Here is a 26,879-nt window from a genome sequence, read left to right on the forward strand (position 1 = left end):
TTGTGAACCTCATTTAATACACAGGGTGTGTTTAGAAACATTAATAGTAACTAGCAACATAACTGAATACATACCATACTCCACTCCACCCACTAGATAAAACAATAAAGTATTTCATATATGGTACTAAAAGGAAAACAAGCATTTTAAATTGATTTATAAATGTGACTGGGCTATGAGCAAGTGTTCATTCCTTACTAAGGGCAGGCTCCACAGTAATAGGTGTAGACTCCTGTGACTCATCACTGAGACCATAGACATTGACAGCCTGGACACGAAACACATAGGTCTCTCCAGGGATCAGTCCATGGACCACAAACCTAAAAAACAGCATTGACAGGATTCCCATGTTTTTTTGTTACTGTGTATTGGCATTGCACCTTATTATTATTACATTTAGTCAATTATTATTATTATATATAGATTATTTTGGTATCTCGATTATACCAAAACCATAAATAGTTTACAATGTGTCAATACTAAACTGCAACTTATTTTAAGTGTGACTGCAATGGAACATGGCAGGTTTAAGTGATTACCTGGTATGCTTGTAAGGCTTATGGTTGCAAGGGGCCCATTGCTTTGATCCAACAATGCAGGCATCAATGTAGAAGCCCATGAGTTTATTGGGGTGTTTTGGAGGATCCCACTGGACAAACACTGAGGACTTAGTGTTCCTGGTTGCCACAACCTGACCAGGGGCAGATGGAACGCCTACACAAACAGAGATTAAAGGATGGAACAGACAATATACACATACGGGTAAATTTAGGGTGGGAGGGTAGGGACATGTCCCCACCAATGTTGGCAAACATGTAATTGTCCACACCAGTAATTATGGTGTTACCAAAATGCAAATGCATTTCCAGAATTGCATTTGCATTTTCAGAATGTGGCTGCATTATTTGACTCATAAATGAAATTAGTAGTCAATCATCAGCCAAAATTCAATTTGAAATGTAAAATTAGACAATTTTAATGCAATTCCAGAACTGCATTTTCATTATAAGAACGTGGCTGCAAAATCGTGACCACAATTCAAATTCAAATGCATTTCCAGAAATGCATTTTCATTTTAAGAACGTGGCTGCAAAATCGTGACCACAATTCAAATTCAAATGCATTTCCAGAAATGCATTTTCATTTTAAGAACGTGGCTGCAAAATCGTGACCACAATTCAAATGCATTTCCAGAAATGCAAAATGAACGAAAAACGACGAAAAAGCAAGCCCCCACCCCTCGCCCCTCGGCTTGAAGCAACGGCCCCGGTGGATGTAGGTGGTATTGCATGTACGGTTAGGGTTACGACTCTTCCGGTCGTTTTTATTCTATTAACTCCATTCAACATTTACAAAACTATCTCCCCCAATAATTTTTTTTGATTCTCGAACCTGGCTCATACTACTAGCTTTTTCATAGAATAATTTTTCCCGATTTTTGCTAAGTTTGAAACCAATCCGAAATGGGTAAACTAGCAACCCATTTATTTGCTTAGTCAATGAAAGTTGCCTGCAAATGTGCTTGCGGATACTAAGAGGGCACGAGCACAAAAGTTCACATTGGCCGATAGACGATTTACATGAGCTCTCGGAGCTAGGGAAAAAAAGAGCCACTGTTTAAAGCTAGACAGGAAGACACGGAAGTGGAAAGATGGCCGCGTCCAGTCTCGCGCTCTCGCTTGCCTCACTGCGCCACTGAGCACTTTTCATAGAAATGAATGGGGACGCCATCTTGGAAGACAAAAGTAGCTTACTCTAGTTATATTAACTCTATGCGAAAAAGCATTCTGAACGGCGCAGCAGAGTGACGTCAGTATCCGCTCTTCTTCAGCTCCCTGCTGACCGAGCTACCCATCTTGTTCGTTAGGGGGCGGTGTGCACATCTGCATTGCATTACATTGCAAATGTGCCGGGAAATTGATTGAATTGCTGGGTCTTTAGCGGACACATCACAGAGCAACTTGATGTCAAACAATGACTAAAACAGTGGCAGAGCTACAATTAATGTGTAAATTTGAATGCAGCCAATTCTCTATAACTTCTACTCGGTCACGGGCATCAGACTCAGATATATAATTAGTTTCTACCTGCTCAGCTAATTCTTATCACGTTATTAAAAAAATGAAAATGCATTCCTGGAAATGCATTTGAATTTGAATTGTGGTCACGATTTTGCAGCCACGTTCTTATAATGAAAATGCATTACTGGAAATTTTCAAATTTTACATTTCAAAGTGAATTTTGGTATCCATTTGTTGGGGCATATTTTGAAAATTAAATCTCAAATGTCTATTTCTTTTTCATTTTAATTAAGTGAAAGATTGAGCACTCTTGAAGAAGAAAATTAAAATGCAAATAGGATGATTGACTACTGATTTCATTTATGAGTCAAATAATGCAGCCACATTCTGAAAATGCAAATGCATTTCTGGAAATGCATTTGCATTTGAATTTTGGTAACGACTTGCTTCCATATGCACAGAGCCTATTGCGAGTCTAAACATATTTTTTTCATTATTTTAAAATGTTCTGCTCCACAATTGGTTAACTCAAGGTCAGCGTTAGTCCTGATTGGCAGGAGAGCGCTGATCACGATAGGTGTATTCGACTTCATGCAGCGCCGGCGGCGCCGACAGCCAGTCGGCTGCAGCCGGCTGCCTTGAAGCTGAGAATGCCATTGGCTGCTTCAAGTCAGCCGGGGCTGCAGGCGGCGCCGGGGCTGCAGGCGGCGCCGGGGCTGCAGGCGACGCCGGGGCTGCAGGCGACGCCGGGGCTGCAGGCGACGCCGGGGCTGCATGAAGTCGAACATACCTAATGTGTACCAGCCTGTCAACTAACAGTGGCCAGGTGAGCGTCAAAGCGGGACTGTAAAAATAGATTTTATGATTGGCTTTTTGGCAGCCCACTCCTGTAAGGTATACGTTAACAATGAGTGAATAATAAACGATAAAATCGAATTATATTACACTCCTGTATATTATTGTTGAAAATGTTGCTATATAGTGTTTCTAAAGTTAACAAGCCTTTGCTAGCTCTGTAACACAACTACGGAATTGTCTGCTTGCTAGCTATCGGACATTCATTTGTCTTGAATGGAGAAAATGCCGTAGTTGCGGTCAAAGCTATGCTAGCTAGTAGGGCCTAACTACCTGCAAACTTGTCAAATGATTTGTTAAGGATTTGGTAAAACTGTCCCCTCCAATGTTCAAACCAAACCTACGCCCTTGAATATACAGTAGGCCTATATTACATGGAAGTATAAAAAGAAAACATACTTTATTCCATCTTTTACATGACATTTTGACCAACCTATTATTATCAAATCATTATCTACATTATGAAAAAAACCGAATTGCTGCAATGTTTCAATTGAAAGGATGTTTCTCTAAATTAAAGAAGGTGGAGGACAACAATTCAATACATCCACCAAAATTGTCGCTTACCTTCAATCAGTGAAATTAAACACATTTTAGATCATATATTTAGCCATTTCTTTCAAACTACATTTGATAGTGTTAATGTCAGTTATGCATTAAAAAGACCTGGTGACTGCACACAGTGTGGGTAGCCTACATCTAATCTGGGATTGTGAATTTAAGTATACAGTCATGGCCATACATTTTGGCAATGACAAATGTTGTGTTTTGCAAAGTTTGCTGGTTCAGTATTTGAGGAAAATGTTTTCACGTTTCTCTAGAATACTGGAATACAATATTCAAGATAAACAAATAATCCCCTCTTTTACTGCAGTCAATCTGCTCTTAAAATCCAATCTGAATGATAGAGTGATTTCACCTGGCTAGAACTAGTTCACACTTTCCCCTGTGCTGATGATATGACTTACTGAAATTATGTTAGCAGTCATTTTATGCCAAGGCCCAGCAAGCTTTGCAAACACAAAATGTATGTCGCTCCCAATACCTTTGCCACGGCTGTAGAGTATAGAAGTTTCGGTAGCATCATCATTCATATCAGCCTTTACAGTTACTATTACTAAAATATGAAACAAACATTGACTTTTTGACACCACAAGAAAGTATAGAAGTTAAAAGATGTATATTGTGTTGTTGTCTGACAAACGTAAGAAAAGTTGTTTGGTTGTGATCAAGTATGTATTGTCAAATCAATCTGCCCCCATGGACTAATACTAATAAATAGTAATCTACAATACATTGCCATTTCTGCCTTAAAATATCATCAGAATAAAAATGCATGTGCTGTAGTCTTAGTCATACTGTATGACATATTCTTATTCATCTGTTCTCTCGATTACATAAAAATCACTTTGTTAGTACATAATCACAATGACGAGTCATGATTGAAAGAATGAAACTGAGGGATATAAAAAAAGAAGTCTTTGGACGTCCATAGACAAGTGACCATAAACACAAAATATTATTTGTGAGACATAAGTGCTCAGTTAAATTAGAATGTGTTATACATTCAGATTTCTATTTTACATACCATTAGATCGCTCACAACCTGAAAGATATGATAATTTACAAACTGTTACTTCAAAGAATTTAAATTCCTGTCTGTGTGCATGTGTGTGAGTGTGTACTAAACCCAACTCTTACCATGCTTATCCACCTTCTGGATTGGATCGGTAAGCTCAGAGGCCTCACTGGAGCCATACAGGTTGACTGAATAGACACGGAACTGGTACTTTTTCCCATCTTCCAAATCGAAAACAGGGTAGCGAGGGGACTGCAGTTTGACTGCTGTGTTGATTCTCTGCCAACTGTCAGTGCCTGCTATGGACTATGAAAGAGCCGTGAAGGGCAAATGAAAGGTACAGCCTACAAAAAAAGACTTTCCACAGAGATTTGTTTTATGTGAAAAAAACATATTACTGTGGTTGAAATACTCTTGTCATTTAACAGATTTATTATTTAGTCTATTGTAGATTTTGATGGGATGACTCACACACACCTTTTCAATTAGGTACCACAGCGGTGCCCGTCCACGAGGACTGGGAGGTTTCCAGCTCAGCACGATATAGGATTTAAATATCTCAGAGGCATGCACATCTGTGGGCTCCCCTGGTATAGTTACATGACCTAGATTGGGAGTGAATGGCAGTAAAGTACACTAACACTTATATTAAAACAATATTTCTCACTGTGCATAATTGTGATAATATGAATATTTTTTGTGAAATTGCTATGATTGAAGTGTTAGACTAAAAGTTATTATTAGAGGCAGAGATGGTTAAGATCATACTTAAGTGCCAGAAAAAAATATGTTAAAATGTTTGGGTAGGAAAAACAAAGATGCCATCTGCATATGGGTTGTTTGTTGAATGAATGAATGTATCCTATGACTATTACCAGAATTGTTTGTTACCATGTTACCTACAAAGTCGAATCCAAAAGACAGAGCAAGATGGGGGGATTAGTTTTTAATGTGATAGTCAAGAGTTTGGAACTACATATTACTAGGATGTCCCCTTTAATGTATTCAACTTTTGTTGTTTTACCAAATGTTACAAGGCCATTGCTAGAATCTGATCCGTATTAGAATTGATTATACTAGTGCACAGCATCTGTGATGCAGTTGGTGCTTAAGATGTCAGTGAAACACACAAATACAGATTACTTATTAGATAGTGCACAGTGCCTGTAATAAAACGCAAACACACATATTTCTGGAATTATAGATAGGGCACAGTGCCCGCGATGATGTCGGTGACACACAGATGTCTGGAATTATAGATAGTTAGTGCTGTGCCTTTGATGCAGCTGGTGATGGCAGTTCTTCTCAGTGGCTTTGGTACCTATATTTCTCAGATCACAATTGAAATTCTCTGTCATCTCTGATGTACTTGTTAAACCTAATCTATTTTAGTCACTTATGCACATCATAAAAGCAATTTCTCATTATTTTAAACAAATTGCCAATGCTCTAGTACATTCACCCAAATTATAAGGTAGCCTTCATTTGTCTGCTGCTTTCTACGTTAGCAATTGCTTATGATATGTTTCCGTATAGTCATTTAGCAGACGACTGAGTGACTACAGTAAGTACAGGGATATTGCCCCCGAGGCAAGTAGGGTGAAGTTCCTTGCCCCAGGACACAACGTCATTTGGCACAGCCGGGAATCGAACTGGATTACTAGCCCGATTCCCTCACCGCTCAGCCACCTGACTCCCATTATGTTGATCAAAATGTATTATATTGGTTCTCTGTTAAATTGTCTTACCACCACAAACATCTAAGCATTTAGTTCATAACAGAAGTAATTACATGCACAATGGTTTAGCCAGGTGTCATGATTGTAGGCCTAATTTATCATTCAGCGCTTGCATGTAGGCCTGCCGTTTTGCCTAAGCGGTGTTTGCTATGTTTACATAAATGTATTTTTCCTTTCTTTGTTTGTGCTATGCAATGCTGTAAAATAGTCTTGTATTTTCTGTATCGCTTTCGAATAAATAAGACACGACAACTGACCGAGGGACAGTTTTTTTTTTTTCTATGGCTCTGATTCGTACGAACATTGCTTCTGTCATATGCCCGTTTGTGGATTGCTATATCCATGCTTCAAGAAAATGACCAAGGAGGCTTAAGTGGTAAGATTAGGAATAGTGCCCATGTCCGTGATGCAGCGGGTGATTATAATGTTGTAGCACATTTGCTATGTGCAGGCAGTTTTTACATCAGTAAACACATTAATTTATGTAACCAAATTCACTGATATATACTGAAAGTATCCACTTTATATTGTTGTTCTGTTAGCTAGCCAGCATTTCATCCATAAAGAAAACCCTTTGAAAGCATCTGATTCATATGCCAGCACTGCTAACCTGGCCATATCGGTTATAAAAGCGAATTTGCTTCTAAATAACAGTAGGCTATTTATTGTGATTTGCCAATTGAAAGGTTGTCCAGCAAGTGATGATGCCTAAAACAATGATAATCTAATCCCTGTTGTCTTTCTAGGATGTTGTGACTTTGTGTAGTCCAGAGCCTTTAGTCTACACAGCAACAATTGCAGACAATAACCTTCCAGCTACAACTACTGAAATAAACCATCCACTATAAATGTAGTATTTTTCTTTGTTAGCTAGCCAGTATTTCATCATTAAAATGGTCTTGGATTTTCTGTATTGCACTGACAAATTTGTTCACGTCGTTTTTGACTCGTTATATCAATATAAAATAAAAGAAATATTAATATTTGTTTTTAAAATAATTTAAAATGTATTTTATGTCTAAATGCTTATTCAAACAATGGCCGGGTTTTCCCAGATTCGTTAAGAGGCTCTTAACGCTAAGAGCTACTTAGGAGCGTTGTAAGAGCATTTTAGAGCATTCTTAGAACGCTCCTAAGAAGCTCTTAGCGTTAAGAGCCTCTTAACGAATCTGGGAAAACCCGGCCAATGTCAATTGCCGGGTTTGTCACTGCACTCCATTCGATTATAATAAAACACCTGCAAAATATGAACTTTGCAGAGTGCCCAGTTCTTGAGCTGATTGTGGCAAACAAAAAATATTCTTATTTGTACACACACACACACACACACAGATTGCTGGCATTATTAGAGAGATTAGAAGAAACGTTATTGTGTCATTGTTGTGGTTTATGAAACATTTATAAGGCTATTATGGAGTATCTGGAGTATCCAGTTTTCCAAAGTTTTGAGAGGATTAAATCGTTTTTTGAGAGGATTTATTAGAGAATATAATATTCTTCCTACCTTCCAGGTCATCCGCTTTGATAACAACCTCATGTTTTCCATCCAGCTTAATCACTATTGCAAAAAAAAAAAGAAGTCAGCCACCTACATTTCCATCCACTGTTTCCCATACTGAGTATAAATGTAATATGCATATACATGAAAATACTTTACGTCAAAGAATGGATGGTCGTCAGAGAAAAAAGCATGACGTGAAGTACCTTGCAGTCTATCACTCTCAGCTGGGTCAAGGGCGGTCACTTTGTCTGACTTGCGAGAGGGCCTGCTGATCCCTGCGCTGTTCACAGCCCTGACTCGGAAGTGGTAGACGTGGCCAACACTCAGGCCGTGCACAGGGTATTTACAAATCTTCACTGGGGCATCATTACACTGAACCCAGGAGTCACTGCCAGCTTCACATCTGGACATAAGGGCATAATTAACCATACAGACAAGAAAGTCTATGTGTAACCGAGTTGAATTGGTTAAACTCACTCCTCAGTGTAAATACTGTACACCTGTGCCATCGAAAAGCTAGCTTGTTGGTGGCTTAGCTGCTTAAAGCTGTGTTTATAGAGGAGTTTTTGAGTTTGTAAGTCAAGAGGACCCGAGTTTACATCCCAGTGTGTTAGAAACGAGAGGAAGCAATACTGACAAGTACTGTTACATTCGTATCATATTGATGTAAACAATGTGTATCAGATCAGTGCACTGAATGTTTCGTAGGACTGGAGTGGTTTGAATTTTATTTTTTTATACCTTCAACTGGGCAGTTAGTTTCAATAGTTTAGAATTTCAATAGTTAATATTGACATCAACTGCAGTGTCAAGTTAGTCATGCTTTGATGTATGCGCACAAAACTCCGAAGCAAACAGTGCTTGAAGCACCTATGATATAGACACTACAGGCTTTCCCCACAGTTCATTGAATGAAAGTATGACTTAATTGCCATCCTGTCTGTAGGCAGTCCAGTTACATAATCAGTTCTAGAGACACTGACAATTAGGTAATTCGGAGACACCAACTTGTCTACGAAGTATCCGGTGATGGCCGGCTCACTGGTGGTGTTGGGGGGTTTCCAAGCAACCAGGACATAATCCATGCTGATGTCAAATGCTTTCACACTCATTGGTGCACCAGGCACACCAGCTACAGACGGAGCAGCGTCTAGAGAGAAATGAAACAAGCTAATCAGGTAATCGTGAAATGGGTGGAAATCAGATGGAAAAAATAAAATACAAAACAATACAATGATTTTCAAATCTCATTAACCCATTATGTTATTCACAATATAACATATAAAACATGTCAAATGTTTAAACTGATGAATTGTACAATTGTAAGGAAAAAATAAGGTAATTTTCAATTTGATGGCAGCAACACGTCTCAAACAAGTTGGGACAGGCGAAATAAAAGGCTGGAAAACAACTGGAGGAACATTTACCAACTAATTAGGTTAATTGCAAACAGGTCAGTAACATGATTGGGTATAAAATATGGGTATAAAAAATCTTAAAGAGGCAGAGTCTCTCAGAAGTAAAGATGAGCAGAGGTTCACCATTCTGCGAAAACCTGCATCTACATATTGTGGAACCATTTCAGAATAATGTTCCTCAACGTAAAATTGCGAAGGTTGAATATATAATCATCTACAGTACATAATATAATACAATTATTCTGAGAATCTGGAGAAATGTCTATGTGTAAGGGACAAGGGTGAAAATAAATAATGCAGGCCTGTGATCTTCAGGCACTCAGACATGCATAAAAAACAGGCATGATTCTGTAATGGCAGAGGAGCAGTGAACGGTAACTGCATAGCAGAGGTGCGCAAAACTTCTTTTGGCCAGTCGAGTTTCTCAGTTATTGGAACTCAAATGTGGAACAATTTACCAACTATAATAAAAACACAAACTGAGTTTAAAACATTTAACAGACAACTGAAACACTGGCTGAAGGAAAACCAAAAATGTAATCATGACAACACACAACAGATAACACACATACATGCACACACAGCATATATAGGTCACGCTCATCATATTGTTTCTTCTTTCTGCACAAGGTTTTAATGTTATAGGAAGTATGTTTTAAGATAGCTTATATTTGTATAATTGTATACTGTAGGCCTATATATTGTTTAACTGTATAATTGTATATTTTAGGTGACTTATATATTTTATTAGAATAGGTAGCCTGATCAGGGACTGAGGTTGCAAATTAGCTATTTAGCTACAAACCTTTTATGTATTCACATCTGCAAGTTATGTCATGGCCTTGCCATGTCATGTTTGTAATAATGTGCACTGCTTTGTCCCTGCTAAGTAAACTACAAACAATCATTGCATGGGCTCAGAAACACCTCCAGAACTCATTGTCTGTGAACATAGTTTGCCGTGCCATCCACAAATGCAGGTTAAAGCTCTATCATGCAAAGAAGAACCCTCATATGAACATGATCCAGAAACACTGCCATCTTCTCTGGGTTAAAGCTCGTTTAAAATGGACTGACACAAAGTGGGAAAACTAAGGAGTCAGGTGGCTGAGCGGTTAGGGAATCGGGCTTGTAATCAGAAAGTTGCTGGTTTGATTTCCTGCCATGCAAAATTATGTTGTGTTCTTGGGCAAGGCACTTCACCCTACTTGCCTCGGGGTAATGTCCCTGTACTTACTGTAGGTCGCTCTGGATGAGAATGTCCACTAAATGTAAAACTGTTCTATGGTCAGACAAATTGAAATAATTTTGGGAAACCTTGGACGCTGCATCCTCCGGACTAAAGAAGCTTGTTATCAGTGCTCAGGTCAGAAGCCTGAATTTCTGATGGTATGGGGGTGCATTAGTGCCTGTAGAGTGGTTAACTTGCACATCTGGAAGGGCACCATCAATGCTGAAAGGTATATACAGGTTTTAGAGCGACATTTGCTTGCATCCAGGCCACATATTTTTCAGGGAAGGCCTTGCATATTTCAGGATACAATATTAAACCACACCCTGCATCTGTTCCAACTGCATGGCTTTGTTGTGGAAGAGTCCGGGTGCTAAACTGGCCTGCCTGCAGTCCAGACCTTTCACCAGTTTAAAACATTTGGTGGATCATGAAACGAAAAATATGACAAAGAAGACTGAGGACTGTGGAGCAGCAAGAATCCTGTATCAGACACAAAAGGGACAACATTCCTCTCCCACAACTCCAGAAACTGGCTTCCTCAGTTCCTAGACAGATATAGACTGTTTTCCCCCTATTAAAATAATAGGGGATGCTACACAGTGGTGAACATGGCCTTGTCCCAACTTTTTTGAGACATGTTGCTGCCATCAAATTCAAAAATTAGCTTATTTTTATATGTTTTATTGTGAATAACATAATGGGTATATGAGATTTATAAATCATTGTATTCATTTTTGTATTTTATTTTACTCAACATCCCAACTTTTCTGGAATTGGGGTTGTAAATAAACGTTCTCATTAAATGTACATAAAAATACTACATACAGCATCAAACTCTTGAGAAGTTGATAAACTGGTATATCATAGACACTAAAGCCTTACCTGTCTGTGACATTTACAAAAGTAAAACCTGTTTTCAGCTGTGTGCTTTCGTGCACTGCATATCTAATACAGTACTTTTTCTACAGTAGTATGTCACATGTTCCTACCTCTGACAAACAGGTAGGCACTATGTTCTGCGGTGCCATCCTTTGTCCACATGCGTAGGGTATAGAGACCCTCATCATCCTTGGCAAGGTGGGGAAGAGTAAGGCTAGCCACACCCCCACCTATCTTCATCTCTGCCAACTTCCCTGACTTCAGTAGTTTATCTGACAATATAAATGAACAGGTACCATTTACATTTCAAAATTAAAAACATTTAAACAAAAACATTTGCAATGCTATAGTAATCTTACCATCTCGGTACCACTCGGCAAGTGGTGGCAAATTTGGTAGATCTGGGACCACTACCATTGTACATACAAGGCTGACAGAGCCACCTTCCACTCCGAACGTCACTCCAAACATGTCCATCAGGGTGATATCCAGCTTACTGGGGTGGATCACTGTCAAGTGGGGCACTTCACACCGGACAAAAATAAATTACAAACGAATATGTGAAACTTTCAAAACAGTACTCTAATACTATCAAATGCTTTACTCACACATTGACAACATATTTTATATTATAGGTGATTCATATGATTCACAATTAATTACATAGAAAATCATATGGTCAAACCTGCAACATTTCATATGTCCAATGTACAGAAGCATGCACAATTATTGTGCATAAGAATATGTTATATAACTTAAAATACAATTAGCTGAGAATGTATAAATATTTTTATTACAAAACGAAACACAAAAGGGTGTTTCTTATTTAGCTCCACTGTGTATATACTGAAGGTTTTTTCAGTCAATTAAAACTGGTACAGGGAGTGCTCCTTCAGATATGAATTCAAGTTTACTTGAAGCCTTTGCTTCCTGGCCCAGGATCTGAACAGCACACAAGTAATTCTCACAACAGCTTCCACTGCTTATCAGTCCTTAGTTATTTGTGGCCTCCCATCACAAGCAAAGCCTGCCATCTCCAGGCTGAATTCCAACACCATGTTGTGCAACATAAACAGACAGTTCATGCTGTAGAGATGTCTGCCCTTTCTCGAATATATTGGAATTAGATTGGGCTAGCTTCATGACACTCAAGTTCAAGTCTTTTATTTGTCAGGTACACAGAACAACACAAGGTCAGACTGGGCACTGAAATTCTTAAGACAAGACAACCCAAGCACCTGGCATAACATAACATATAAGTACACAGAACATAATTTACATCTACATGTATGCTGAGCTTAAATAAGTGAAACTTCCTAAATATACAGATATCAATAAACAATCGACTATACTAACCCTAATACTAAAACTTCCTAAATTCCAGATAACAATAAATGATACACTATACTAACCCTAAATGCACATAAAACCTATTTCAACCCTATAACCTATTCTAACCTAAGTGGAGTACAGTACAATAGTGCAAAATTGCAGATCAGTGACTATGTCAATGACCATACAGGAGCCTGGTGGTGTGAAAGAAATTGTGGGCCTATGTACAATGAATGTGATTTAGGAGAAGTTTACAGTTGGTTAAGAAGCTTGATACAATGTATGTTGATTCGACTCATTTGGTAGAGAAGCCACCTGTAGTTTTATAACACCTAACTAGGAGACATGAAGTCTAAGAGATGTGAAGTCTGGGTGACCTGAAAGAGTTCTTGTCACCTGGGGGGAAGACAGTTGGTCTGAAGAAAATGTGGATTTAACTGTATTGTTCTAAGGATTTAACCAATGACAGAAGAGATTTGGTAGAGCTTCATGTTTGTAGGATGGACCAATGACTTTTGAGAACTGTCGTATCTATAAAATGGTCTGTTGAAGAATGTTCTGGGGGGGTTCAGGGCCATCAGCTGAGTAGTGCTGGTGGGCTGGATTCTCCCGGTTCCATTCTAGAATGCTAGATGGAGCTGTATGGAATTGTCGTTGTGTTATTGTCTTATGTTTGTGTGCTGATGATGTTATGTTGGTAACGTTATTATGTTCACACCTACGTCAAATAAACATTAACTCTATACTTCACCAGACTTCAGCTTAAACGATTGATTCTCTCAAAAACTTCTAAGACAGTTTTGGAGGAGGCACTAGGATGTTCATTGAAGTGCGACCTGGACTCGTGAGTGGCAAGAATTAGATTCTTCCTCAGTGTCAGGTGGTTCAATGCGGCATTTTGAACAGGGGAAAGTGGTGAGTTACTGAGATTGATTACTTTGAGTGAAGTTGTGGTGAGGCTGAAGTTATTGTTGAATTTGATGGGGTTTTGTTTGAATGGTACAATTTTAGTCTGATAAATAGATGTGCAATTCTATTTCTTACATTTACTTAATTTGGGTCCAAATGGTGATATTGCTACATTCCTACTGTAAATCCTCTGTGTTTAGTCTTTGAGTAGTTCAAAGATGCAGTTGTGGTCTGTGTTAAGTCTTTGATGTTGTTCAAAGCTGCAGATGTGGCCAGTTTATGTTGCTGCGCCAGTTGTCATATGCATTGTGCATATGGTTGTCCATCCATGGGTGTGTGGATGAGTGTATGGGTAATGTGGAATGTTCTCGAAATTCACAGTGGATCCTGATCTGTGAATGGATTGGTTGAAATTGTCATATCTAGTTACCAATTTTTTTTTCTCACAAATACATGTTATTGCAATATTTTAGGGAATTGTATGAGCTATCTAGGTCTATTGAAGTCATGTAATTACTAAAGTATACTAATACATGTTAAAGGGTTCGAGACCCGTTGCGTTGAAGTCGTATAAAGGATCTTGAGTCCCATTTGGGGTTACGAGTTCTGCATGAGTTTATTGCTACTGAGATGTGTGTTATGATTAATTCTTAGTTTGGTGGTGGACCAATGCGTGGCAAAAATTGGTTAAGAAATCCTAACCAAATTGACAAATTGCAGATTGTCGACCAGAACTGAGATGGATGTGTAAACGTCTAATCTGATGTGGTGGTTTCCATGTTGAATTTGAATCCTGACTTCTCTTTTACGTGAGGAAGGAGAAGTTAAAGAAAGTTAGGAAATTGTTTAAGTTTGTCTTTTGTGTTAACTGATTATTTGAAACAACGAGGAGTATAAGAAGAAAAGAACTAATCCATAAAAATACACATCATTTTTTCTTCCGAATGTGCTGGTCTGCCGTCTGTTGAACAATGTCTGCAAAATTGCCAGAAAGACAGCGCTTGGATCGGAAAGATCAAGGCTGTGGTTTTGTGAGTGTCCAGAGAGACAGGGAAAATGGCATCGGCATTTGTCACAGATTACAGACAGAATCAACAGCGATGGTGGCGAAGGAAGAAATTGCAGTTTCAAAATTGATACTACGGAAGGGTAATTACCTAACACGTGCACACACAACGAGAGACGACAACTACACTATGACATTTTGTATCTTGATTAGGAATTGTATTGAAGCTAGATTTTAGTTTTTTAAGGAACTGTTGGTTGACATTAATTGTACAAAAAGAAAAAGTGTGGAAATGTGAAAGCAATTTTGGGCCTATGTACAATGAGTGTACAATGTGTTTTAGGAGAAGTTTACAGTTGGTTAAGAAGCTTGATACAATGTATGTTGATTCGACTCATTTGGCAGAGATGCCACCTGTAGTTTTATAACACCTAACTAGGAGACATGAAGTTTAAGAGACGTGAAGTCTGGGTGACCTGAAAGAGTTCTTGTCACCTGACGGGAAGAGACAGTTGGTCTGTAGAAAAAGTGGATTCAACTGTATTGTTCTAAGGATTTAACCAATGACAGAAGAGATTTGGTATAGTTTCATGTTTGTAGGATGGACCAATGACTTTTGAGAACTGTCGTATCTATAAAGTGGTCTGTTGAAGAATGTTCTGGGGGGGTTCAGGGCCATCAGCTGAGTAGTGCTGGTGGGCTGGATTCTCCCGGTTCCATTCTAGAATGCTAGATGGAGCTGTATGGAATTGTCTTTGTGTTATTGTCTTATGTTTGTGTGCTGATGATGTTATGTTGGTAACGTTATTATGTTTACACCTACGTCAAATAAACATTAACTCTATACTTCACCAGACTTCAGCTTAAACAATTGATTCTCTCAAAAACATCTACGACAGTGGCGAAGTACAGTGAGGTACAGTTGTGCAATGTTACTGATAGTGCAACCAGTAGCTGAAAGTGACAGTGTATAAGTGACTAGTGTGCAGTAAATCAATGTCCATATCAGTGTCCATTCAGAGGCCTGATGGCCCTTGGGTAGAAACTGTTGTCCAGTCTGCGTGTGCGCGACCGGATGCTGCGGTAACGCCTGCCAGAAGGCAACGGGGTAAAGAGACTGAAGTGCCATAATATAAACTTGAAAAACTCAACAGCAATGTCTCTTTCTAGAAATCATGACCTAGTTACTCAAGATAATCCACAGTGAAGAAAATCCTTTTTGTCAAGAGTTTCATGTAGCAAAGGAGTAGGAAAACGTTTCTTTGTATTTTTGGGGCACTTTTAACACCACAAGACAATCCCAATCTAGTTCCATATTATTCAAGTGAAAGCAGACATCTATACAGTTACTATCTAAAATGTGACAACGCACACAACAATCTACATGAATAAAAAGCACTACAGGTAGGAGGAAAAACTTGTGTGATGAACTGTTCCTTTCACTTCCCTACCTCCCTCACGTCTCTCACCTTGATCAGAAAGCTGAGAGTTCTCCACAGCACCTCCTCCTGGTCCTAGAGAGAAATACACATTTGAATTATTAATGCATGACAAATCTGAAAAACAATAAAAGATTACACACATTCTATTGTATAAGAGAAAGAGACAGACCGACAGAAAAACAGACAGAGATAAAGAGGATGAAGAGGACTCACTTTTGACAGTGACAGTTGCTTTGCTAGTGGCTGAGCCATGATGGTTAGTTGCCACAGCATTGTACTCTGCAGTATCACTCACCACACACCTATGGTGAGGAAATATAGTGTGCACAATGCTCAAGGACCTATTATTTCCAATAATAATAATAGCTAAAGTGTAGCAGACAGAAATGGGTTGCGTGGCATCAGCTGAGTAGCTGATTTGACTATCCCCTCTTTCAAAGAAAGGCACTTTGAACACCCAGAGGAAACACTCATGCCTTTGAAGGCCAACTTTTTAATCCCCAGTCAAATGTCTGATGACATGGGCTAAGGAAAAGCGACATTGCCTTTTGGAAAGTGATCTCATGCCTTGGGAACGTATCAAACAGAAGGAGCTCTGAGGAACAGACATGGTTCTGAGGGCTGCAAGGAGAGACGGAGGGTGAGAATAGAAAGGAGAAATGTGACCTTCAGCACGGAGCAACTATTTTAAAGTCTATTTCCAAAGATAGGGTAATGTAGCCTTCTAAATGAAAGATTTGATCGATTTCAAGATTGGATAATGTTAAAGATCAGGACTTTGTTCTTAAAATGCTTTGAAAATCATTAGAGTTCAGAGGGAGTGCGAAATGAGGATTCCAGCACCGTTGTGATGGAGAAGAGTTATTGCAAGAGAGAGCTGGGGGTTGGGGGTGGGGGAGTCATAGATCGAATGACGTGGAAGTCAGCACTTTGGCATGAACAGCTGAGACATCTTAAAGACATGTGCCAGAACAGTGGCCGTCACAGCTCAACTTTAGACTAAATATGAAATGCAACCCACAACCCCCAACTAAGACCAACTCTCAGATAACTAAGTCATTCACTCTAACTAGAAATAGGCCACAATGACCTCTTAAGGAGACAGTGACAAAGACAAGGACACACTCGTTTGTAGGTGGAAAACATGGAAGCAATGGGGTTAATTTGGTTACACTCCTTTGATTGGCTCAAATTGATTAAGAAATTAAGCATTGATATTGAATATTGAAAACTAATATTGATTCTGAGTACAATAAATGACACCAAACTTGGTGGAAATATATATAAGGAATCTCATTAATGGAACAAGGGAAACATTACCTGCTAATTATGAGACTGTGCACTCCATACTTGCTCTCAATCTTGTACTTTCCTGGGGCGCTCAGTGGGTCGACAAGTACGCCCCCTTTGTACCTAAAATAATATTAACAACCAGTCACCAAAGGTCGTTTTTTCACTCAATACTGAAAACCACCAACATAATTGTGAATGAGGCTAAGAATGACAGAGCCTCAGGACTTAAAGTGAATGTCTCTTAAATTAAGAATAAAATACCATGGTACTGGTTTATTAAACAACAATAACAAATGATGACTGAGGTGTACAGCAGGTAACTTTGGATAATGATCTAAATGTAAAATATTTCAAATGTAAATGAAAAAGTTTTTAATTAACATGTGAATGTGTGTGTCCTTTGGATCAAGTATATTTCTTATGAAGGTCTGCTCAGGGAATCAGCAATTGCTTTTGGTATTATGTAATTTTGCAGTTAGTACAAGGGAGTTGAAAAGCAGTAGAGCTTGTGTTACTGCCCAAGTGGGAATAGTAAAGGCACCTATACCACTGAGGCAATAAAGCACTTGCAGCTCCGCTTCATGGTCAAATCTTGTGATTAGCATAATCACAGTATGACAACAAAGGTATAAGTACTTCATGTAAAATGTGTCACTATGTGTGGCATAAAGACCAATGAGAGCTCTTACCATTTGACAAAAGGCCTGGGGTGACCCTGTACAGTACAGAACAGCTTGACAGGGGTTTTCTCCCAAACAGTATGGGGCCTCAGTGGCACCAGAAAATCTGGGAGCTTGTGAGCCTCTTCACACAACTCAACCGTTTTAGTCATCATTAACTTAACCTAGAAAGAAGCAAAAAGCATGTATGGTTTCCACACCAATAGAACATTTTCATTTTTTAATATTTTTTTTTTTCCAAATGACCTTATAATAAAAGCTGATTAAGTTCCATAAAGAAAATTCAACATGGATAAGATGAGTTACCATGGCAACTAATGCCGGGAAACAAACCTGGTCCAGGGCAGGCCAATTGTCAGGCTAAACCTGAGTTGTTGCTTAACCAGTTATATAACACTTAAACACTGACCGACAGGAATTGATGATTTTACTTCAGACTTTCTGGTGTGCTGCAATATTATCTTAATTTATTAACCACTATCTGTCAATAAATAAAACAAAGTTGATAGAAAAATTCAATAAGGACAAATGTGTTTAATTATATGGTACCTTATTTAAAACGTTTGGGCTTCTGCTATATAAAATGTGTTTAATCTAAATTATCCAAATAGAACGACAATAGCTACATCAATAGTTAACATTAACATTCCAAAAGAATTTGTATATAAATCCATATGCCTCTATCCTGTATTTTCCCAATTGGAAACCATGTTTAAAAATGTATTAGTTCATGTATTAATTAATAGTCCATAGCTAATTAAAACAAAGTTTAATTGTTTTTTTTATCAATTAAAGGTCCCATGGCATGCTGTTTTTGGATGCTTTTTTATAGGCCTTAGTGGTCCCCTAATACTGTATCTGAAGTCTCTTTCCCGAAATTCAGCCGTGGTGCAGAATTAGAGCCACTACTAGCAGTCCCACAATGAGCTTTCCTTGTGCCATTTCTGTGTATGTAGCTGTTAAATGCTATGAGGAGGAGAGAGGCAGGGCTAAATGAAGTGTCTGTATAAGGCTTTTGAGAAGGCTACAAATTAGATATTGTCCTACATAGCAATGAGCACCATATTAATATACACCATACCTATCACCAAATGAATTCCCCTTAACGTTCCTATAAATAACTAGCCTGGCTCTGCCCTCCTATGTACTTCCGCTCAATTTCCATTTTGCTTCTGTACTAGGTCTGGGATTTCGGCATATTAGTCGGATTTTTCAAATCAACTTTTTACCGATCCAATCAGCGAACAGAGGGAGTGGCTGAGAACGATTACGTTGATGTTGTGCGCAGTTTGAGTTGTAGTTCAGTAATGGCGGCAGAGAAAGATGCGAGCAAAGCTATTCGGTCCATTGTGGCAACGCTGCCTAATAATTCAAAAGTTAAAGCCGGAGCAAGAACAATCTTTGCAGAGTTTTGTTGGTGGCCATGATGTTGTGGCTCTCCTCCCCAAGGGGTTCGGGAAAAGTTTGATTTTCCAGCTAGCTCCGTAAGTGGTGAAGGAGTTGGCTATGGCGAACGCCAGCGATTGGTTATGGCAGATCCAGAGTGGCTCTAGGCAGATCTAATAGTTTTAAACTTCAACAGAGTACCCGCCTTCAAGGAAGTTAACGCTTGTCAATGGAGCAATCCCAAACTCTCTGTACAAATGAAATGTATGAGAGTCTGGCTCGGACCAGGCTAATAAAGAACACCCTAATTGGATAATTTTCCAAGTTCAGTTGATATCTGTTTATCTTAACTTACCAAATAGATTTTTGAATTAAAATAGAATACTGTTTTCACATTATTATAACTTTGACAACATGTATATGAGCCCAAAAATACAAACGTCTGTAGATGAGAGTCACAGCAAGCCTATCAAGGTGTATCACAATCTGGTTTGGTAGGTTCCACTCATGGCAGCAAAACATTGCAGAGGTTAAGACCGGGCCATTCAAAAGTTTACACCATGCACTTCCTGAAGATGTCTCGACATAGGCAACAGCTTAAAGCCTTGGTCATTGACTATTCTCCCACCCCCCCTTCGGTAGGTGGTACTGAGTCTTAAAGTCTCTAACAGTCTGACAAAGTTGCTACCCAAGAGCTTCTAAAAATCTGGGAATCCAGTCTTCGTCTTTAACATTTACCAGACCACACTTCTTACAGGACTATAAACTTTATATATTCCATACAACATTGTCCCTATTTTACATTCCATGCAATATTTCTATTTATTGTTAACAATTCCATGGATTCTATTATATCTGCAAAAAGGTAAACAATAACACTGTTGCTACCTTCTTGTACATTTATTTTCTATTTGTTGCCGTGTATCTTTATTATTGGTATAAAGCTCCCTTGGTTATATTGACATAGAGATTAGTACATGCTAAATGTAGCATGACAAAACATTGACCACAAGACATTTTAGACACTACTTTACCTCATTCTTTATAGCAATGTTCTCCACTTGAGTCTTAGTTGCCACTCTCATCCTGTGGAGTTCCTGCTGGATGGCAGCAAGCCCTTTCCCAACATGGCTCGACACACGCTGGTACTCGTCTACCTCATCAGCGTTTCTAGACATCGAGAAGACATCAAATCTCATTATCCTCTACATTTGTAGGATTTTATTTCTTACTGTCTACTTTCAAAATCCCATACCTTAATTTACCATATTATGAAAGAATAGATAAACTAAGTAGTGAATTAGTACTGTAGTATTACAAACCAATAGACAGTATATTAGTTCAGCTCATGTAGAAAAATGTAGCTAGTATAAACTTCTCATCGCTTGCCACTGTCACTTCCCTAGTATATCAGTATGATTGGACTCACTGGATCTAAATGACTGAAAATGTGTTTCTAAAAAGGGCCCTGTACAGACAACAAGATGGCTGCAGCTCAGAACTGATAGGGTCCACAATTACTTAATTATTATTACTTTCAAAAATGTGTTTTGCATGAATGGGTTATAGTCTGCTCATTTCAGTGAAACGATTTAAAATCCAACCTAAAATGTTCCTGTAAATAACCTTAATTTATTCTCTCTACGACAAAAGTTTTTTCTCATAGTCAGTAAAGAGGATGCTGGTGCTCTTTTTGCTAAGCTGTCATCTACTGAGTGTAGTTCAGTATTTCCTTACACCTAAAATAGCATGACATATGGTAGCACGGAGCTTTAGCCAATTGGATCTACCTTTGCCGGAACACCGGTATCGTATAGGCTGGTTCTGCCATAGCCTCTGTGGCCTTGGCCTGCACCTGGTTCACTGATTTAAAGTTTGATTTCCTGTGGAGACAGCCAATAACAGAAATTTGAAATATAGTTAGTAATGCATCCTTGCCTCTACTACTTCAGTAACTAAACTATGTTGGACAATGGGATTGTATTTAAGTGTATAATATAAGTGTAATTTTTTTTATACAGAATGCAAAGGGTGACAATGGAAGAAATCACATTTCAAATTGAATAAAAACGAATGACACCCCTTGGATCTCTCCATAATAGGTTTTATGCGATTTTCACAAATCATTTTCATATTAAAACATTTTGAGTAATAGTTTATTGATCCATGTCTTGACATGTACAAATGAAGTTAGTTCATTTGGGTTTATGAAGAGACAAGGTTTTGAGATTGTGTTTACAATTTGGCTCCATACAAATGAGTGAGGCAAAAGAAAGCACACTATAAAGTATAGCATATGACATTGGCTATAAACAAACAATGGCCCATTTCACCAAGTCCTCAACTAGCATTTGCAGAGTGAGAAATCTTGAAGCTTGAGGCTCCACTTGCATAAAATAAATGTGGACTTGAGCTTCAAGCATCATGCAAAGTGTCACCACTAAATGGTTGGTGCAGTTGGGAGTTTGGGCAGCCCTGAAGCAACGCATGAAAGGAACTTTCAGCCACATTGAAGCCTGCCAAAAATGCAGAGCATCAGATGGTTAATGGCTAATGGTGGACGGTTGAAATTAAGTGCTATGGGTCTTTTGAGCACCTGCAACACCTTGAAAGAAACTAACATTGGCCGGGTTTCCCAGATTCGTTAAGAAGCTCTTAACACTAAGATCTTCTTAAGAACGTTCCAAGAGCGTTCTTACAACGTTCTTAAGACGCTCTTAGCGTTAAGAGCTTCTTAACGAATCTGGGAAACCCGGACATTGATCTCCAAGCACCCACCCTCCATAGCATCAAACTTTTAAATATTTGTACATTCAAACTATGTTTCTGCCATCACAATAGCTCCAAAAACGCTCTGGATGAGAGCATCTGCCAAAATGACTAAATGTAAAATGTACAGCTATGCTCAAATGTGCAGCAAGTTAACTCTGACACCCTACCTTGAGGTGTGCTCCTTGACAACATGCTTAGAGTGAATACTGCGATAATCATTGCTGATTTGGGTCACATGCTTCTCCTGATATAAAGGCATGACTTTGGTAGCCATGTCGGGAACACTTCAAGGAGACCTGGCAACACCAGGTGAGGGAAAGTAATAATAATAGTTTACTAATACATTACATGCTACAGAATATTTTAAACAAAGTATTATTATTTGAAAGGGGTATTTTAATCAAGAATAAAACCTACTCTTTGCATTTTACCTGGGATGTGGTAGTTATTTACAAATCAAATTTCAGTCATACAATGGATTACCTTGAAATAGTTTTACTATTTAGGCCTACATAATACTACACGGTTGCTAACAGAAAAATACATTAAACAACTACACTAAACAACGCCAAATACATTCATTAAGCCTATGTTATTTAATTTCAATAAGGAATATGACAACAACAAAAAATCCACATGGTGTTTCACGTGTCCAATGCATGATAATTATCTCTAATCATCAATTATTGACAAAAAAAAGGCATAAACTCAAACAAATTCAAGTCAGCAACTTAATTCACAGGCATGTAACTACCACCCAGTGAAAGTCCTACAGCTGTAGTCTCACAACCCTTTTCCCTCAGCGAAGACAAAAGGTCTTTCCCAATATTACGATGTCTACAAACAAAATGTCAGTCAGTTTGAGACATTGATTAGTAGGCTACACATGAACACGGGCGTAGGACTGTTTAATATAAAATATACGAATTTGAAAAGCGACTTACCCCAAGAGATTAAAACAGCGCAAAGCAGTGGTAGACCAACTTGATGCCACTTGGGAAGCACTTGCTGATGGTAACAAAAATATTACCCTGACAGTAGGAATGCAGTTACCCTTGTCCGCCCCATATATGGTTGCACTTCAAACTATATATAGCATTTACCCAAATTTTCGTGCTGCTTATTGTCTAAATTAACGACTGCAAATAATAGAATCACTCTTTTATAGGAGAATGACAGTTTATTTCATGGATAAAATAGGGGATTATTTAGATTATTAGATTTTTTGGAATGAGTTGAAGAAACTGATGCGACATGTAGCGCACTGTACACATTTGTGTCCAGGTGATCGCCCTGTATTAAAAGATGCTTTTTGCGAAATTATTATTTTAAAATCGATAATATTGTTTTTTGAGGTGAATTTGCATATAATTGCAGGATCAACTTCTCAATTGTATGGGATCCATATGGACTAAAATATTCAATGCTGACTGCATGCACATTTTTATAATTATGTTTGTTAAGAGATTGTATTAACTCGTATTAACTGATAGGATTCCTTTTTAGGGTTGATGCTCACCCACAACAGACTATGCGACCCATACACTTGTCGGTAGCTATTTTTAAACCCCCAGATAAAGTTAACTGTAATACCAATACACCGTAACATTAATATATGTGAGCCAGTGGGTTGTTACCATTTGGCAGGGATTATAGATCACAGGAACTGTCTTTTGAAAATGTATGATATCATTACAGTTGTTTTCTGTGTTAGAATTTTTGTTTTTCCTCCATCTTTATCCAGATACTATATGTTGTATCTTTATATGTTATATCTTTTCAAGATAGAAGAGGTGGATTAATACAAGAATGCAAAAACAATGCTAGGAATCCAATTTGTCTAGGGTTATTCGTGCAGGCAACTGTCTCGCACACTCTTGAAGAGTCTTTGTTTATCTCAAGTTTGGTGGCTTTGGAGAGGTTAGGGGTGGTGGGAAAGTTTGACTGTGTGACAGATCACACTGGTGTTAGGGCAGATGAAGCAGATGTGCAGTTGAAACATCTCGCCTAGTGCGGCAAAGGTGCCTGCGCCGGCCATGCTTGCATTACTGCGATCTGCATATCGGGAGGAGAAAAAAATAAAAAATCAAACTTTTCTTAATACGTGTTTGCGTAACACCCGTCACTTGACTTTGCCCCAGAGTTCAGGAGGCGAAGCAAGAAGGGCAGAGCCGTTTAGGGCGTCTTTTGAGGGATGGAAGTATGCACATCTCTTCGTATTAGTTGCGCGAAAGGACAAAAACGTAACTGTACAAGGTACATTGTGCCCACGCCAAAAACACCTCCACCGCCGCGAACACAACCTCTATTCTGTCAACATCTTCAACGGCTCCATGCTAACTCAAGACTAGTAGGCTAGTAGCTAAAAGATCCCAGGACCCTGAGTGACACTGACGCCGATAAAACGTTGCCTTTGCCATTGTTGCCGACACCAGCAAAGCAGCCACGACTTGACTTTCAAAAGCAGGTTACCAAAGCAGAGATAAACACGCTTGTAGCAGCATAAATAGTGGAGGAAATGTTTCCATTTAAAGTTTTAAGCATTATTTTATTTTGAGACATTTTGCTTACTGCCAGTACTGTAGCCTTGTTATGCTTGACAACTTTTAGGTTGATGTTCACAACTTTTTTTGTCAACTTTGTGGTATCAAAAAGCATAAAAGAGAGATCTTTCATTATAATAAGAATTTGAGTTGATTTGGGCATATATCGTTATTTGGCAAGTGCATCTCAGGTGATGTTATGGAGTAATCAAAAAGTAATGTAACTAGTAGTGTAACTAGTTACATTACTAACAGAACCACTTTTTTTTTTTTACATAGAACACTAGGGATCTGACAGAGCAAAGCAGTGTAGAGAAGTGACTGCAAGGAGAGGGAGCCCAAAGACAGGCAGGAGCATCCAGTCCAAACAGAAAGAAGGCAGTTGCTTTCAGAGACAGACAGGGACAAACAGAAAGTTTTCACATAAAACATGTCTAATCTTTCTGCGTATGTTCTACAGTTGGACAAATCTGATTCCAATGGGTACATAAGTAAACTGAAGCTCTCGTTTGAAGATAAGTTTTGTAACGAAAAGAAAAAAAAGAGACACACTTACCTAATAAATGTTTATTGAATGTTGCAAAAATCTTTGTGTACCTCTATGCTCCAAAAATGAATAATACCTTTATGTTAGGAGAGGTGCTGTTTATCCAGTTGTGGTGTAGGCAAGTTCTAGGTACGGCATTAAGGGGGGAAGAACATGACAATGAAACCAATTCAAATGGTAAACAAGGATAATGGACATTTATTAAAGATGTATATACAAATGTCTCTTATAAGAGAAAAACAATAAGATGAATACAATAATAAATAAAATAATCCCAAAATAAATCAGTGACGTACACAACAAAGTTAAGGAGCAAAGGGTTTTGTTTCAAAGATCTTTTCACATGACTAATCACAAGAGATTGTAGCTTATCAATTTGTTCAAGTGTGAGAGGAAAGTAATCGAAGGCCGGTAGCAGTATTATTTAATAAGTTAAGGCCTAAGATTACTTAAAGCACATCAGATGGTCAATATGTCACTGGAGAGAGGAACAAGGGTCAGAGAGAGCATGTTTTTCAGAAATCTATAGATCTTGATCCGTTCAATAGCTTGCTCCACATGATTACGCAATGCTGAAAGTTGGCAGGCCCTCTCAACATCACGCCCAGGTAGCTGCTTTCTGCCCTTCAAGCAGGGTTTTTCCTGGGTCAAAATGGGTCTTTGGTGCTCCAAAAAATAAAATATAAAGTCTGTATTACCGTGTCACCTTATTAGCGGACATCTATGTATTTATTTATTATTATTTCCATTTCATAAATAATGGAGGCTATGCTTGAGGATTTTTTTCTTCCACTTCAGATTAAAATAGATAGGCTAATAGATTGACAATAGTCCATGTCCCATGGTGCTATCATGTATGGTTAAAAGATGATCAAGGTTTACCTCTTTACATATATATGCAAACTACTAAAATGTAGGCTATATCAATAGAATCTAGAACTAACCAGTGGTCAGAAATGGAACACACAAATTATGAAATTCAAGTTTATCTGTTATAGTTTTATCAAACAAACTAAGCTAAGGGGAGGCAGTTGCAGAGGTCACATCCAGCTTGTGAACATTTCACCCTCCGCTTTTTGTTGACCCCCTGGCAGAAGGATCTGACAAGGCCATGATAGTCTATCAACGCGATTACTATTGATCAAAACAGAACGAGGGTTCGGCTGTAATTGATAAATACTATTGAACATATTTGCGGACATGCACTGCACGAGTCATTAATTGCGATGACGGCTCTAATAGAAGTTATAGCGAGCACATAGTAACTAACTTTATATATTTTTCTAATCAATGTATTTATTCCCAGGTGTTTTGCAATTTCCTTTTATTGGATGTGCTTTGCCTTCGGCAAGGGCACAACCATTGTTATCTCACATATATATTATTGTGAGAATGCTGTAAAGTATTCTCACTATTGTTTTCCTGTTTCTCTTTATTGTTGGAATGCTGCTTCAGTATTGTTCTTTGAATCTTTATTCAACTTCTTCATATTCTTCTTCTTCTTCTATTTCTTCCGCGACACCTTTCAGCACCTTCAAATCTTCAGCTATTAAAACCGTTCAGTTATCAAAAAATTCTGCAGTTTCAGGCCATGGGCGCTATGACTTTTCAGCTTTGTACCTCTTATGCTTGAATTAATATAAACCAATATTCATTATATTTTTAACATGGGTTTCCAATGGAGTTTTCTGTCAAATCCTCTCAAACTTCTTAAAACTTCTTCAACTTCCAAATCCTTCTTCA

General features: G+C 38.4%; 1 protein-coding gene across 3 annotated transcripts in view; it reads right to left on the reverse strand.

Annotated features, from left to right (window-relative positions):
• Positions 1-23,093, reverse strand: part of myom2a (myomesin 2a) — a 49,144-nt gene extending 26,051 nt beyond the window's left edge. Inside the window, exons 1-17 of one of the 3 annotated variants that reach the window (XM_047043474.1) lie at positions 22,991-23,091; positions 22,214-22,342; positions 21,065-21,157; positions 20,309-20,444; positions 17,898-18,052; positions 17,236-17,328; positions 16,129-16,217; positions 15,943-15,987; positions 11,586-11,750; positions 11,337-11,498; positions 8,704-8,845; positions 7,899-8,098; positions 7,699-7,752; positions 4,933-5,060; positions 4,578-4,761; positions 540-714; positions 199-320 (exon numbers count right to left, since the gene is read on the reverse strand). In XM_047043474.1, the coding sequence (XP_046899430.1) occupies positions 199-320; positions 540-714; positions 4,578-4,761; positions 4,933-5,060; positions 7,699-7,752; positions 7,899-8,098; positions 8,704-8,845; positions 11,337-11,498; positions 11,586-11,750; positions 15,943-15,987; positions 16,129-16,217; positions 17,236-17,328; positions 17,898-18,052; positions 20,309-20,444; positions 21,065-21,157; positions 22,214-22,320 (2,050 nt within the window). In that variant the 5' untranslated portion in view covers positions 22,321-22,342; positions 22,991-23,091. Of the gene's footprint in view, positions 1-198; positions 321-539; positions 715-4,577; positions 4,762-4,932; positions 5,061-7,698; positions 7,753-7,898; positions 8,099-8,703; positions 8,846-11,336; positions 11,499-11,585; positions 11,751-15,942; positions 15,988-16,128; positions 16,218-17,235; positions 17,329-17,897; positions 18,053-20,308; positions 20,445-21,064; positions 21,158-22,213; positions 22,343-22,990 lie in introns of all 3 variants that reach the window. The other 2 variants (XM_047043475.1, XM_047043476.1) reach the window with 2 other exon arrangements.
• Positions 23,094-26,879: the final 3,786 nt, after the last annotated feature.

The sequence above is a fragment of the Hypomesus transpacificus genome, chromosome 21 (assembly GCF_021917145.1).
Source record: "Hypomesus transpacificus isolate Combined female chromosome 21, fHypTra1, whole genome shotgun sequence".
NCBI lineage: Eukaryota > Metazoa > Chordata > Actinopteri > Osmeriformes > Osmeridae > Hypomesus > Hypomesus transpacificus.